A 15,014-nucleotide genomic window follows, 5' to 3' on the forward strand; every position below is an offset into this window, starting at 1 on the left:
GGAAGACAGCAGTGCATGGAATCATGGAGGAAGGCAAGAGTCTACTGTTCTTGGCTGTGGTGAAGGTCTTGCATGATGTCCCTCTGCCTGTCCCATAGCGGGAGAGGAGGCAGACTGTCCTCACCAGGCTGGGCTCAGTGGGACCTTCCTGCCATGGGGAACCAAAGCAAGCAAAGAAAATGGAGAGCAAGGTAACGTCGGTCAGCTAGGTTGTATATAAAATGCAGGAGATGGATCCTGTGCCCAGCACCACGTTCTGAGTTCCTCAAGGCATTTCCCTGGGTCTTTACGACAGGAGGTGTCTTCTGTCATGGTGGCGGCTGGCAAAGCCGGAGAGGTCACAGCAGTCAGAGTTGATGGGCACTCCGTAATGGCTGAGGATGTTGCCAACAGCAGCGGAGGTGGAGGAGCCCACAGCGGTGTTCTGTGGGAAGGAGCTGAGGATGGGTCCGGGCAGGGTCACCACCACGGGGGAGGGCTCGATGACAACGGTGGAGTCCTGGCAGCGCCTGACACAGGGCTCATTGCAGCTGTTGGCCAGCGGGGTGGGGCCACAGTGTCGCAATGGCAGGCAGCGGTCGTGGCAGGACATGTCTCTGGGCTGGAGGTGCACCTGGGAGAGAGAGCAGGGAAGAAACAGAGCACAAGGGCAGATGAGGAGCAACCTGGTTAGCCTGTCACAAAGGACCCAAGGCCACTTCTGAGTGGGGAGATGGAGGCTCGGCCAGGAGACATGCAGTCTTCACGGCCCTTTGAAGAGCAGCCTGGCCCAGGGACGATCTCTTGTCGTGTATCGACCCAAAGACCCCTCAGCCACATCCCAGCCTCTCTCTAAGCAGACCTTCTCCTGCTTCCCTCTATCCTCAAAAGAAGACTCAAAGCACAGTCCGGGACAGGGCCAATACCAGCTGGGATGGCTCTCAAAGATCCGATCTGACCTTGGCAGAGGAGAAGGAGGCGCTTCAAACTCACCTGATTCCCAAGCAGAAGGAGGCAAGAGAAGTGAGTGAAGGAGCAGGGCTTTGGGCTACCTTTTATAGCTGCCCTTCATTGCCGCAGGCCCACGGGCACCCTTGGCAGAGGTAACAATCTTCTGCCAAGCTCATCTTGCATGCAAAGCATCACAGCTAATGGTAGGGGCTGTGCTTTGGTTTCCTGCACTGCTGCCTTCTCATTTCCAGATCTGGGCCATGCCCCTTCCTCTAGGAAGGCTCCTTCTGAGCACTGGCGTGACATGCCACAGGCTTTCTAGGACAGGAATGCAGCAGTGCAGGAGGAAGACCCAGCTCAACGGCTGGACGAGTACAAAGTAGGCCAGTGACACCAGCCTGGCTGACTCTGGTGGGGCTGTTTGCAGTATCATTGTCAGGAAGAAGCTGCGGCCATTCTTAGCTGGAAGCCCAAGGCTTCCTGTGTATGAGGATGTGCCATGTCCAGTCTACCTCTTTCCTGTCCTCCTCAGATCACCCTCCACATGCTCACCTGGTTTTGCCTTGCCAGGTGTGTGCATTGCGCTGCTGGGTTTTGACCTCACCCTGTCTAACGCTGCCCCCAGGAAAACATTGCAATGTGTTTTGACTCACATCCTCTCTGGGCAGTCTCTAAGTGCACAAACAATGCCACGCGCTTCCTAGGACCTTGTCCTTCCCCAGCATGCTCTAACCCTTCTGCGGGCTGTCTCAGGCGTCCTCAGCAGAGTCCGCGGTTGGCTGCGTTCCTACGTGCGTGCTGGTCCTGAGTGCTTTTGTGAGCAGCTGTGTTTGTGTGAAGTCACGTGGGAGCACAAATGTGTGCCTGATTCCCTGCTGATGTGCAGGCACCTGTGTGGATGTGTCTTTGTGTGTCGCTCGTCAAGAGGGAACGTGCTGCTCACGGCAGGATCACTCTCCACTGCTGCGTCCCTGAGCAGCACAGAGCAGCAGGTTCGCAGGGTGAGAAGGAGGCTGAGTGCAGCTGAATGGTGGAGCCTGATGTCGGTGTGTTGAGTGGAAGGACAGACCGTGTGGCTTTCACAGGAAAAGCCAAAGAACTGATGAGTGCTTTGGACTTGAGTCCACAAGGCCCTCCATGTCCTGCATTGGAATGTTGATGGCAGTGTCCAGCAGCTGCCTCTGGGAGGGAACGGACGCTGCATTCAAGACCACATCCCTCAAAGCCTGCTGCTGTCCCCCAGCGGTGTCCAGAAGGGACTCTCTTTCCAACAAGGGCTGTGCATGCTGTGTAAAGTTCCTGAGCCCACTTCCCCTGGCAGATGTCTTTGTGCCTGGGATCAGGTCCAATGTGCAGACAGGGCAGCCATTGCTTCCCTCCTTCCCTTCAGTGACCTTGGGTGCCATCATTGCCAGGGAGCTCTGCTGGGAGAGCCCAGCCAAGGCTGATTGCCCTGACTGCAGGAGCACTTTTGCAACAAAACTATTGCAGGAGCAGAATGCCATGGGAAACTGTCCTGCAGCGCACAGGGTCCCCGGAAAGATGGTTAACCTTCTAGGACAGCCTCCTGAGAGCACCAGGATGGTCCTGTGCAATGTGCAGAATGGTTAGTTGGGAAAAGCCAAAGCACAGCCGGACTGGAAACGTGCAAGGGAGGTGAAGGGAGCAAGGAAAGGTATCTCTGAGGCAATGGACAGCAAAAGGAAGGGTAAGCGGGTGCGAGGTCATTGGTGGGTGAGGGAGAGGGCCTGGCAACAAACGGTAGGGAAAAGGCTGAGGTACTGGGTGCCTATTTCTCCTCGGTTCTGAATGGTATGACTTCTCCTCACGCCTGCCACATCCCTGAGCCTCCCTGAAGACTCTCTGGGAATGAAGCAGCACCCACAGTAGCAGAAGGAAGAACCAGGGTGCTCCGACTCCCATTTGGACAGACAGAAGCTGATGGGATCAACTGGGATGCATCTAAGGGTGCTCCAGGAGCTGACTGGACAGCCTCTACTCAGTCGCTGGAAGCAAGACGGAGCAAACACTCTCAGAGGTCATTCCTGTACCCATGGAAGGCAAGAAGGGGCTTGGGAGCAGCTCACATGGCTTTAGCGAGGGCAAAGCAGTAGAAGCAGCAAAGCTCCTCTCCAAGGAGCCTGTGCGCAGGGAAATGCACAGTCAGCCCCCCCCACAGCAACACGTACACACAGGTGATCCAGCACAGACGCTTATACGTACGCCTGCTCCTGCATGCACGTATTTGCATAGAGATTTACATGCGCGCTCATCTCCAGGGATGTGCAGACATAACAGCACACGTCTTTGCCCATGCACTCTCATGGATGCAGACCGATGTCACACCCATGCGTGCTCCACAGCACATGCCCGTGAGAAAGCACATACCCAGTCGTGAGGAGGTGTGCCCAAACACACTCGCACACAACCTTTGCGCACACTCAGGCTTGCGTGTGCATTGTCCCAGGCACACGCAGATACACATGCGTGTGAATGAAGACATGACCAGAGCCAGAGCAACACGGCTGTGAGCACGAACATGTACCCATATACCTCTGGAGACCACCTGGTCCACCCCCAAGGCTCAAGCAGGGCCCCCCAGGGGCAGTCACCCAGGACCGTGTCTGGGTGGCTTTTCACTGTCTCTAAGGAAGGAAACTCGGTGAGCGTCCCGGGCATCCCACGCAAGTTCTCAGTCATTCCCGCAGCGCACTACCACGTGCTGCCTTGTTGCCGGGGCACAGGACACTGTGCAGATCCCATCCACAGACGGGTTACTCCAGTTTGGTCACACATGCGTTTAGAGAGTTTTGTTGCAATGGGAACAGATCCAGTCATCCTTTCAGCTGTCAAACACAACAGGCCGGCCAGCGTTGCCAGTGAACAAATGCCAGCAGCCTTTCTATCCTTACTTCTTAGGGCGTAAATCAAGGGCTTCAGCTGCAGAGGAAGAGCGGTATAACAAACAGGCACTGCTCTGTCAGTTGACGGTTTACATCACCCTAAAACTCCCAGCCTCTGGCACACATGCCCTTAGTTTGAAGTATAAAGCCTGCACGGATCCTGTGCCCTTTTTGTACCTTTCCAAGATCTCTTTTCTTGCGCAAGCAAACCAAGGGTCATGCCAAGAGCCAGGAGCAGCACTTTGGCAAAAGGGCTTAGCCACCTGTCTGGAGAAATGCCATCCCTCCCTCTTCTACAAGGACAATGGCAGATGGCATCATCGTGGAGAGGGACCTTCTGCTTGTTGCCACGTTTACTGCGGTAGGCTGAGGAAGGCCAGCTGTGCTGCTGCTGCTTATGGTTATCAACAGCACGGAGAGGGAGGAAAGATTTCTGACATGGAAGTGAAAGACCTTGAGAAAGCTTTGCCTTTCAGTCATTCTGAGAGATGCCCGTGAGGCATAATTCCCTGGTGGAGGACAGCGGTATGGGGTTTTGCAGTCTTCTCCCGTGCTGATCTTCGCGTTCCCGGTCATGCTCTGCATCAGAGCAGTGTGATCCCCCTCAGAAACACATCGTTTCACTGTCCCCGTTTCTGTGGTGACTACCTGCAGCTGCCACAGGCTCAGCTCCAGTTTCCAGGCTCAGCACAGTCAGCAGCATGGGTGATGCTTCCCTGCTGTGGTCTACGGGCCATGCTGCCTACCTTGGGCAGCGGAGGGCAGAGGAAAGTGGCATACGAGCTGTGGGCCATCCCAAAGGCTGTTCTCAACACTAGCGCACCTGCTCTTCTGCAAAGCAGAGCATCTTGCGCAGCCCCACCCTCTCCCACCACCGCCTCGGCACAGCTCCAACTGCAGCAAGAGGAATGTTCTGTCTCAAGAGCTCATGGGGTGGCTGGCACCTGAGGGCCTCCTGCCTTTGTGGGCATTTGTGGGACACAGAGACACAGCAAGGCAAGGCCTGATGATCCCTTGCAGCAGAGCAGCCGGCTAGGACTTCCTGGGCTGCAAGGGATGGTGCCCAAAAGAGGAGTCCCTGCAGAGTGTCCCAAGCTGCCATCCCTCTGTGAATGGAGAAGGGTCTCCTGGTGCCCTCAGCCCCTTTCACCCCAGAGCAACAGCCTTCTCCTTTGTCAGCCAGGGGAGTGTCCACAGAGGGAAGGACCATATGGAGGCCAGGCTTGAATGCAGCAGAACTTTAATGAGTGAAAAAAAGGGGAAACAAAGTCAGTCTGAGTGGAAGACAGCAGTGCATGGAATCATGGAGGAAGGCAAGAGTCTACTGTTCTTGGCTGTGGTGAAGGTCTTGCATGATGTCCCTCTGCCTGTCCCATAGCGGGAGAGGAGGCAGACTGTCCTCACCAGGCTGGGCTCAGTGGGACCTTCCTGCCATGGGGAACCAAAGCAAGCAAAGAAAATGGAGAGCAAGGTAACGTCGGTCAGCTAGGTTGAATATAAAATGCAGGAGATGGATCCTGTGCCCAGCACCACGTTCTGAGTTCCTCAAGGCATTTCCCTGGGTCTTTACGACAGGAGGTGTCTTCTGTCATGGTGGCGGCTGGCAAAGCCGGAGAGGTCACAGCAGTCAGAGTTGATGGGCACTCCGTAATGGCTGAGGATGTTGCCAACAGCAGCGGAGGTGGAGGAGCCCACAGCGGTGTTCTGTGGGAAGGAGCTGAGGATGGGTCCGGGCAGGGTCACCACCACGGGAGAGGGCTCGATGACAACGGTGGAGTCCTGGCAGCGCCTGACACAGGGCTCATTGCAGCTGTTGGCCAGCGGGGTGGGGCCACAGTGTCGCAATGGCAGGCAGCGGTCGTGGCAGGACATGTCTCTGGGCTGGAGGTGCACCTGGGAGAGAGAGCAGGGAAGAAACAGAGCACAAGGGCAGATGAGGAGCAACCTGGTTAGCCTGTCACAAAGGACCCAAGGCCACTTCTGAGTGGGGAGATGGAGGCTCGGCCAGGAGACATGCAGTCTTCACGGCCCTTTGAAGAGCAGCCTGGCCCAGGGACGATCTCTTGTCGTGTATCGACCCAAAGACCCCTCAGCCACATCCCAGCCTCTCTCTAAGCAGACCTTCTCCTGCTTCCCTCTATCCTCAAAAGAAGACTCAAAGCACAGTCCGGGACAGGGCCAATACCAGCTGGGATGGCTCTCAAAGATCCGATCTGACCTTGGCAGAGGAGAAGGAGGCGCTTCAAACTCACCTGATTCCCAAGGAGAAGGAGGCAAGAGAAGTGAGTGAAGGAGCAGGGCTTTGGGCTACCTTTTATACCTGCCCTTCATTGCCGCAGGCCCACGGGCACCCTTGGCAGAGGTAACAATCTTCTGCCAAGCTCATCTTGCATGCAAAGCATCACAGCTAATGGTAGGGGCTGTGCTTTGGTTTCCTGCACTGCTGCCTTCTCATTTCCAGATCTGGGCCATGCCCCTTCCTCTAGGAAGGCTCCTTCTGAGCACTGGCGTGACATGCCACAGGCTTTCTAGGACAGGAATGCAGCAGTGCAGGAGGAAGACCCAGCTCAACGGCTGGACGAGTACAAAGTAGGCCAGTGACACCAGCCTGGCTGACTCTGGTGGGGCTGTTTGCAGTATCATTGTCAGGAAGAAGCTGCGGCCATTCTTAGCTGGAAGCCCAAGGCTTCCTGTGTATGAGGATGTGTCATGTCCAGTCTACCTCTTTCCTGTCCTCCTCAGATCACCCTCCACATGCTCACCTGGTTTTGCCTTGCCAGGTGTGTGCATTGCGCTGCTGGGTTTTGACCTCACCCTGTCTAACACTGCCCCCAGGAAAACATTGCAGTGTGTTTTGACTCACATCCTCTCTGGGCAGTCTCTAAGTGCACAAACAATGCCACGCGCTTCCTAGGACCTTGTCCTTCCCCAGCATGCTCTAACCCTTCTGCGGGCTGTCTCAGGCGTCCTCAGCAGAGTCCGCGGTTGGCTGCGTTCCTACGTGCGTGCTGGTCCTGAGTGCTTTTGTGAGCAGCTGTGTTTGTGTGAAGTCACGTGGGAGCACAAATGTGTGCCTGATTCCCTGCTGATGTGCAGGCACCTGTGTGGATGTGTCTTTGTGTGTCGCTCGTCAAGAGGGAACGTGCTGCTCACGGCAGGATCACTCTCCACTGCTGCGTCCCTGAGCAGCACAGAGCAGCAGGTTCGCAGGGTGAGAAGGAGGCTGAGTGCAGCTGAATGGTGGAGCCTGATGTCGGTGTGTTGAGTGGAAGGACAGACCGTGTGGCTTTCACAGGAAAAGCCAAAGAACTGATGAGTGCTTTGGACTTGAGTCCACAAGGCCCTCCATGTCCTGCATTGGAATGTTGATGGCAGTGTCCAGCAGCTGCCTCTGGGAGGGAACGGACGCTGCATTCAAGACCACATCCCTCAAAGCCTGCTGCTGTCCCCCAGCGGTGTCCAGAAGGGACTCTCTTTCCAACAAGGGCTGTGCATGCTGTGTAAAGTTCCTGAGCCCACTTCCCCTGGCAGATGTCTTTGTGCCTGGGATCAGGTCCAATGTGCAGACAGGGCAGCCATTGCTTCCCTCCTTCCCTTCAGTGACCTTGGGTGCCATCATTGCCAGGGAGCTCTGCTGGGAGAGCCCAGCCAAGGCTGATTGCCCTGACTGCAGGAGCACTTTTGCAACAAAACTATTGCAGGAGCAGAATGCCATGGGAAACTGTCCTGCAGCGCACAGGGTCCCCGGAAAGATGGTTAACCTTCTAGGACAGCCTCCTGAGAGCACCAGGATGGTCCTGTGCAATGTGCAGAATGGTTAGTTGGGAAAAGCCAAAGCACAGCCGGACTGGAAACGTGCAAGGGAGGTGAAGGGAGCAAGGAAAGGTATCTCTGAGGCAATGGACAGCAAAAGGAAGGGTAAGCGGGTGCGAGGTCATTGGTGGGTGAGGGAGAGGGCCTGGCAACAAACGGTAGGGAAAAGGCTGAGGTACTGGGTGCCTATTTCTCCTCGGTTCTGAATGGTATGACTTCTCCTCACGCCTGCCACATCCCTGAGCCTCCCTGAAGACTCTCTGGGAATGAAGCAGCACCCACAGTAGCAGAAGGAAGAACCAGGGTGCTCCGACTCCCATTTGGACAGACAGAAGCTGATGGGATCAACTGGGATGCATCTAAGGGTGCTCCAGGAGCTGACTGGACAGCCTCTACTCAGTCGCTGGAAGCAAGACGGAGCAAACACTCTCAGAGGTCATTCCTGTACCCATGGAAGGCAAGAAGGGGCTTGGGAGCAGCTCACATGGCTTTAGCGAGGGCAAAGCAGTAGAAGCAGCAAAGCTCCTCTCCAAGGAGCCTGTGCGCAGGGAAATGCACAGTCAGCCCCCCCCACAGCAACACGTACACACAGGTGATCCAGCACAGACGCTTATACGTACGCCTGCTCCTGCATGCACGTATTTGCATAGAGATTTACATGCGCGCTCATCTCCAGGGATGTGCAGACATAACAGCACATATCCGCACACGTCTTTGCCCATGCACTCTCATGGATGCAGACCGATGTCACACCCATGCGTGCTCCACAGCACATGCCCGTGAGAAAGCACATACCCAGTCGTGAGGAGGTGTGCCCAAACACACTCGCACACAACCTTTGCGCACACTCAGGCTTGCGTGTGCATTGTCCCAGGCACACGCAGATACACATGCGTGTGAATGAAGACATGACCAGAGCCAGAGCAACACGGCTGTGAGCACGAACATGTACCCATATACCTCTGGAGACCACCTGGTCCACCCCCAAGGCTCAAGCAGGGCCCCCCAGGGGCAGTCACCCAGGACCGTGTCTGGGTGGCTTTTCACTGTCTCTAAGGAAGGAAACTCGGTGAGCGTCCCGGGCATCCCACGCAAGTTCTCAGTCATTCCCGCAGCGCACTACCACGTGCTGCCTTGTTGCCGGGGCACAGGACACTGTGCAGATCCCATCCACAGACGGGTTACTCCAGTTTGGTCACACATGCGTTTAGAGAGTTTTGTTGCAATGGGAACAGATCCAGTCATCCTTTCAGCTGTCAAACACAACAGGCCGGCCAGCGTTGCCAGTGAACAAATGCCAGCAGCCTTTCTATCCTTACTTCTTAGGGCGTAAATCAAGGGCTTCAGCTGCAGAGGAAGAGCGGTATAACAAACAGGCACTGCTCTGTCAGTTGACGGTTTACATCACCCTAAAACTCCCAGCCTCTGGCACACATGCCCTTAGTTTGAAGTATAAAGCCTGCACGGATCCTGTGCCCTTTTTGTACCTTTCCAAGATCTCTTTTCTTGCGCAAGCAAACCAAGGGTCATGCCAAGAGCCAGGAGCAGCACTTTGGCAAAAGGGCTTAGCCACCTGTCTGGAGAAATGCCATCCCTCCCTCTTCTACAAGGACAATGGCAGATGGCATCATCGTGGAGAGGGACCTTCTGCTTGTTGCCACGTTTACTGCGGTAGGCTGAGGAAGGCCAGCTGTGCTGCTGCTGCTTATGGTTATCAACAGCACGGAGAGGGAGGAAAGATTTCTGACATGGAAGTGAAAGACCTTGAGAAAGCTTTGCCTTTCAGTCATTCTGAGAGATGCCCATGAGGCATAATTCCCTGGTGGAGGACAGCGGTATGGGGTTTTCCAGTCTTCTCCCGTGCTGATCTTCGCGTTCCCGGTCATGCTCTGCATCAGAGCAGTGTGATCCCCCTCAGAAACACATCGTTTCACTGTCCCCGTTTCTGTGGTGACTACCTGCAGCTGCCACAGGCTCAGCTCCAGTTTCCAGGCTCAGCGCAGTCAGCAGCATGGGTGATGCTTCCCTGCTGTGGTCTACGGGCCATGCGGCCTACCTTGGGCAGCGGAGGGCAGAGGAAAGTGGCATACGAGCTGTGGGCCATCCCAAAGGCTGTTCTCAACACTAGCGCACCTGCTCTTCTGCAAAGCAGAGCATCTTGCGCAGCCCCACCCTCTCCCACCACCGCCTCGGCACAGCTCCAACTGCAGCAAGAGGAATGTTCTGTCTCAAGAGCTCATGGGGTGGCTGGCACCTGAGGGCCTCCTGCCTTTGTGGGCATTTGTGGGACACAGAGACACAGCAAGGCAAGGCCTGATGATCCCTTGCAGCAGAGCAGCCGGCTAGGACTTCCTGGGCTGCAAGGGATGGTGCCCAAAAGAGGAGTCCCTGCAGAGTGTCCCAAGCTGCCATCCCTCTGTGAATGGAGAAGGGTCTCCTGGTGCCCTCAGCCCCTTTCACCCCAGAGCAACAGCCTTCTCCTTTGTCAGCCAGGGGAGTGTCCACAGAGGGAAGGACCATATGGAGGCCAGGCTTGAATGCAGCAGAACTTTAATGAGTGAAAAAAAGGGGAAACAAAGTCAGTCTGAGTGGAAGACAGCAGTGCATGGAATCATGGAGGAAGGCAAGAGTCTACTGTTCTTGGCTGTGGTGAAGGTCTTGCATGATGTCCCTCTGCCTGTCCCATAGCGGGAGAGGAGGCAGACTGTCCTCACCAGGCTGGGCTCAGTGGGACCTTCCTGCCATGGGGAACCAAAGCAAGCAAAGAAAATGGAGAGCAAGGTAACGTCGGTCAGCTAGGTTGTATATAAAATGCAGGAGATGGATCCTGTGCCCAGCACCACGTTCTGAGTTCCTCAAGGCATTTCCCTGGGTCTTTACGACAGGAGGTGTCTTCTGTCATGGTGGCGGCTGGCAAAGCCGGAGAGGTCACAGCAGTCAGAGTTGATGGGCACTCCGTAATGGCTGAGGATGTTGCCAACAGCAGCGGAGGTGGAGGAGCCCACAGCGGTGTTCTGTGGGAAGGAGCTGAGGATGGGTCCGGGCAGGGTCACCACCACGGGAGAGGGCTCGATGACAACGGTGGAGTCCTGGCAGCGCCTGACACAGGGCTCATTGCAGCTGTTGGCCAGCGGGGTGGGGCCACAGTGTCGCAATGGCAGGCAGCGGTCGTGGCAGGACATGTCTCTGGGCTGGAGGTGCACCTGGGAGAGAGAGCAGGGAAGAAACAGAGCACAAGGGCAGATGAGGAGCAACCTGGTTAGCCTGTCACAAAGGACCCAAGGCCACTTCTGAGTGGGGAGATGGAGGCTCGGCCAGGAGACATGCAGTCTTCACGGCCCTTTGAAGAGCAGCCTGGCCCAGGGACGATCTCTTGTCGTGTATCGACCCAAAGACCCCTCAGCCACATCCCAGCCTCTCTCTAAGCAGACCTTCTCCTGCTTCCCTCTATCCTCAAAAGAAGACTCAAAGCACAGTCCGGGACAGGGCCAATACCAGCTCGGACGGCTCTCAAAGATCCGATCTGACCTTGGCAGAGGAGAAGGAGGCGCTTCAAACTCACCTGATTCCCAAGCAGAAGGAGGCAAGAGAAGTGAGTGAAGGAGCAGGGCTTTGGGCTACCTTTTATACCTGCCCTTCATTGCCGCAGGCCCACGGGCACCCTTGGCAGAGGTAACAATCTTCTGCCAAGCTCATCTTGCATGCAAAGCATCACAGCTAATGGTAGGGGCTGTGCTTTGGTTTCCTGCACTGCTGCCTTCTCATTTCCAGATCTGGGCCATGCCCCTTCCTCTAGGAAGGCTCCTTCTGAGCACTGGCGTGACATGCCACAGGCTTTCTAGGACAGGAATGCAGCAGTGCAGGAGGAAGACCCAGCTCAACGGCTGGACGAGTACAAAGTAGGCCAGTGACACCAGCCTGGCTGACTCTGGTGGGGCTGTTTGCAGTATCATTGTCAGGAAGAAGCTGCGGCCATTCTTAGCTGGAAGCCCAAGGCTTCCTGTGTATGAGGATGTGCCATGTCCAGTCTACCTCTTTCCTGTCCTCCTCAGATCACCCTCCACATGCTCACCTGGTTTTGCCTTGCCAGGTGTGTGCATTGCGCTGCTGGGTTTTGACCTCACCCTGTCTAACACTGCCCCCAGGAAAACATTGCAATGTGTTTTGACTCACATCCTCTCTGGGCAGTCTCTAAGTGCACAAACAATGTCACGCGCTTCCTAGGACCTTGTCCTTCCCCAGCATGCTCTAACCCTTCTGCGGGCTGTCTCAGGCGTCCTCAGCAGAGTCCGCGGTTGGCTGCGTTCCTACGTGCGTGCTGGTCCTGAGTGCTTTTGTGAGCAGCTGTGTTTGTGTGAAGTCACGTGGGAGCACAAATGTGTGCCTGATTCCCTGCTGATGTGCAGGCACCTGTGTGGATGTGTCTTTGTGTGTCGCTCGTCAAGAGGGAACGTGCTGCTCACGGCAGGATCACTCTCCACTGCTGCGTCCCTGAGCAGCACAGAGCAGCAGGTTCGCAGGGTGAGAAGGAGGCTGAGTGCAGCTGAATGGTGGAGCCTGATGTCGGTGTGTTGAGTGGAAGGACAGACCGTGTGGCTTTCACAGGAAAAGCCAAAGAACTGATGAGTGCTTTGGACTTGAGTCCACAAGGCCCTCCATGTCCTGCATTGGAATGTTGATGGCAGTGTCCAGCAGCTGCCTCTGGGAGGGAACGGACGCTGCATTCAAGACCACATCCCTCAAAGCCTGCTGCTGTCCCCCAGCGGTGTCCAGAAGGGACTCTCTTTCCAACAAGGGCTGTGCATGCTGTGTAAAGTTCCTGAGCCCACTTCCCCTGGCAGATGTCTTTGTGCCTGGGATCAGGTCCAATGTGCAGACAGGGCAGCCATTGCTTCCCTCCTTCCCTTCAGTGACCTTGGGTGCCATCATTGCCAGGGAGCTCTGCTGGGAGAGCCCAGCCAAGGCTGATTGCCCTGACTGCAGGAGCACTTTTGCAACAAAACTATTGCAGGAGCAGAATGCCATGGGAAACTGTCCTGCAGCGCACAGGGTCCCCGGAAAGATGGTTAACCTTCTAGGACAGCCTCCTGAGAGCACCAGGATGGTCCTGTGCAATGTGCAGAATGGTTAGTTGGGAAAAGCCAAAGCACAGCCGGACTGGAAACGTGCAAGGGAGGTGAAGGGAGCAAGGAAAGGTATCTCTGAGGCAATGGACAGCAAAAGGAAGGGTAAGCGGGTGCGAGGTCATTGGTGGGTGAGGGAGAGGGCCTGGCAACAAACGGTAGGGAAAAGGCTGAGGTACTGGGTGCCTATTTCTCCTCGGTTCTGAATGGTATGACTTCTCCTCACGCCTGCCACATCCCTGAGCCTCCCTGAAGACTCTCTGGGAATGAAGCAGCACCCACAGTAGCAGAAGGAAGAACCAGGGTGCTCCGACTCCCATTTGGACAGACAGAAGCTGATGGGATCAACTGGGATGCATCTAAGGGTGCTCCAGGAGCTGACTGGACAGCCTCTACTCAGTCGCTGGAAGCAAGACGGAGCAAACACTCTCAGAGGTCATTCCTGTACCCATGGAAGGCAAGAAGGGGCTTGGGAGCAGCTCACATGGCTTTAGCGAGGGCAAAGCAGTAGAAGCAGCAAAGCTCCTCTCCAAGGAGCCTGTGCGCAGGGAAATGCACAGTCAGCCCCCCCCACAGCAACACGTACACACAGGTGATCCAGCACAGACGCTTATACGTACGCCTGCTCCTGCATGCACGTATTTGCATAGAGATTTACATGCGCGCTCATCTCCAGGGATGTGCAGACATAACAGCACACGTCTTTGCCCATGCACTCTCATGGATGCAGACCGATGTCACACCCATGCGTGCTCCACAGCACATGCCCGTGAGAAAGCACATACCCAGTCGTGAGGAGGTGTGCCCAAACACACTCGCACACAACCTTTGCGCACACTCAGGCTTGCGTGTGCATTGTCCCAGGCACACGCAGATACACATGCGTGTGAATGAAGACATGACCAGAGCCAGAGCAACACGGCTGTGAGCACGAACATGTACCCATATACCTCTGGAGACCACCTGGTCCACCCCCAAGGCTCAAGCAGGGCCCCCCAGGGGCAGTCACCCAGGACCGTGTCTGGGTGGCTTTTCACTGTCTCTAAGGAAGGAAACTCGGTGAGCGTCCCGGGCATCCCACGCAAGTTCTCAGTCATTCCCGCAGCGCACTACCACGTGCTGCCTTGTTGCCGGGGCACAGGACACTGTGCAGATCCCATCCACAGACGGGTTACTCCAGTTTGGTCACACATGCGTTTAGAGAGTTTTGTTGCAATGGGAACAGATCCAGTCATCCTTTCAGCTGTCAAACACAACAGGCCGGCCAGCGTTGCCAGTGAACAAATGCCAGCAGCCTTTCTATCCTTACTTCTTAGGGCGTAAATCAAGGGCTTCAGCTGCAGAGGAAGAGCGGTATAACAAACAGGCACTGCTCTGTCAGTTGACGGTTTACATCACCCTAAAACTCCCAGCCTCTGGCACACATGCCCTTAGTTTGAAGTATAAAGCCTGCACGGATCCTGTGCCCTTTTTGTACCTTTCCAAGATCTCTTTTCTTGCGCAAGCAAACCAAGGGTCATGCCAAGAGCCAGGAGCAGCACTTTGGCAAAAGGGCTTAGCCACCTGTCTGGAGAAATGCCATCCCTCCCTCTTCTACAAGGACAATGGCAGATGGCATCATCGTGGAGAGGGACCTTCTGCTTGTTGCCACGTTTACTGCGGTAGGCTGAGGAAGGCCAGCTGTGCTGCTGCTGCTTATGGTTATCAACAGCACGGAGAGGGAGGAAAGATTTCTGACATGGAAGTGAAAGACCTTGAGAAAGCTTTGCCTTTCAGTCATTCTGAGAGATGCCCATGAGGCATAATTCCCTGGTGGAGGACAGCGGTATGGGGTTTTGCAGTCTTCTCCCGTGCTGATCTTCGCGTTCCCGGTCATGCTCTGCATCAGAGCAGTGTGATCCCCCTCAGAAACACATCGTTTCACTGTCCCCGTTTCTGTGGTGACTACCTGCAGCTGCCACAGGCTCAGCTCCAGTTTCCAGGCTCAGCGCAGTCAGCAGCATGGGTGATGCTTCCCTGCTGTGGTCTACGGGCCATGCGGCCTACCTTGGGCAGCGGAGGGCAGAGGAAAGTGGCATACGAGCTGTGGGCCATCCCAAAGGCTGTTCTCAACACTAGCGCACCTGCTCTTCTGCAAAGCAGAGCATCTTGCGCAGCCCCACCCTCTCCCACCACCGCCTCGGCACAGCTCCAACTGCAGCAAGAGGAATGTTCTGTCTCAAGAGCTCATGGGGTGGCTGGCACC

The 15,014-nt window shown here is 55.7% G+C and overlaps 3 protein-coding genes across 3 annotated transcripts; all 3 read right to left on the reverse strand.

Moving 5' to 3' along the window:
- Positions 1 to 286: 286 nt before the first annotated feature.
- Positions 287 to 4,627, reverse strand: LOC147597813 (feather beta keratin-like). The gene is made up of 2 exons (XM_086766454.1): positions 4,580 to 4,627; positions 287 to 613 (listed from the first exon to the last, which is right to left on the reverse strand). Exons 1-2 carry the CDS (start codon positions 4,625 to 4,627, stop codon positions 287 to 289), a joined length of 375 nt encoding a protein of 124 aa, XP_086622580.1.
- Positions 4,628 to 5,399: 772 nt separating this feature from the next.
- On the reverse strand, positions 5,400 to 6,219 carry LOC147597814 (feather beta keratin-like). Its single transcript, XM_086766455.1, has 2 exons — positions 6,154 to 6,219; positions 5,400 to 5,726 (listed from the first exon to the last, which is right to left on the reverse strand). The coding sequence occupies exons 1-2, from the start codon at positions 6,217 to 6,219 to the stop codon at positions 5,400 to 5,402; spliced, it is 393 nt and encodes a 130-aa protein (XP_086622581.1).
- A 4,303-nt stretch (positions 6,220 to 10,522) lies between these two features.
- LOC147597815 (feather beta keratin-like) lies at positions 10,523 to 11,342 on the reverse strand. Its single transcript, XM_086766456.1, has 2 exons — positions 11,277 to 11,342; positions 10,523 to 10,849 (listed from the first exon to the last, which is right to left on the reverse strand). The coding sequence occupies exons 1-2, from the start codon at positions 11,340 to 11,342 to the stop codon at positions 10,523 to 10,525; spliced, it is 393 nt and encodes a 130-aa protein (XP_086622582.1).
- Between the last annotated feature and the right edge of the window lie 3,672 nt (positions 11,343 to 15,014).

Source organism: Chlamydotis macqueenii, chromosome 25 (genome assembly GCF_036417535.1).
Source record: "Chlamydotis macqueenii isolate bChlMac1 chromosome 25, bChlMac1.mat, whole genome shotgun sequence".
Lineage (NCBI taxonomy): Eukaryota > Metazoa > Chordata > Aves > Otidiformes > Otididae > Chlamydotis > Chlamydotis macqueenii.

Coding starts and splice junctions, on each gene's coding strand:
- LOC147597815 (XM_086766456.1), bottom strand. CDS start 11,342: ATGAGCTTGGCAGAAGATTGTTACCTCTGCCAAGGGTGCCCGTGGGCC. Junction 10,850..11,276: donor CCTGCGGCAATGAAGGGCAG/GTATAAAAGGTA, acceptor TCTCTCTCCCAG/GTGCACCTCCAGCCCAGAGA.
- LOC147597813 (XM_086766454.1), bottom strand. CDS start 4,627: ATGGCCCACAGCTCGTATGCCACTTTCCTCTGCCCTCCGCTGCCCAAG. Junction 614..4,579: donor TCTGCCCTCCGCTGCCCAAG/GTAGGCAGCATG, acceptor TCTCTCTCCCAG/GTGCACCTCCAGCCCAGAGA.
- LOC147597814 (XM_086766455.1), bottom strand. CDS start 6,219: ATGAGCTTGGCAGAAGATTGTTACCTCTGCCAAGGGTGCCCGTGGGCC. Junction 5,727..6,153: donor CCTGCGGCAATGAAGGGCAG/GTATAAAAGGTA, acceptor TCTCTCTCCCAG/GTGCACCTCCAGCCCAGAGA.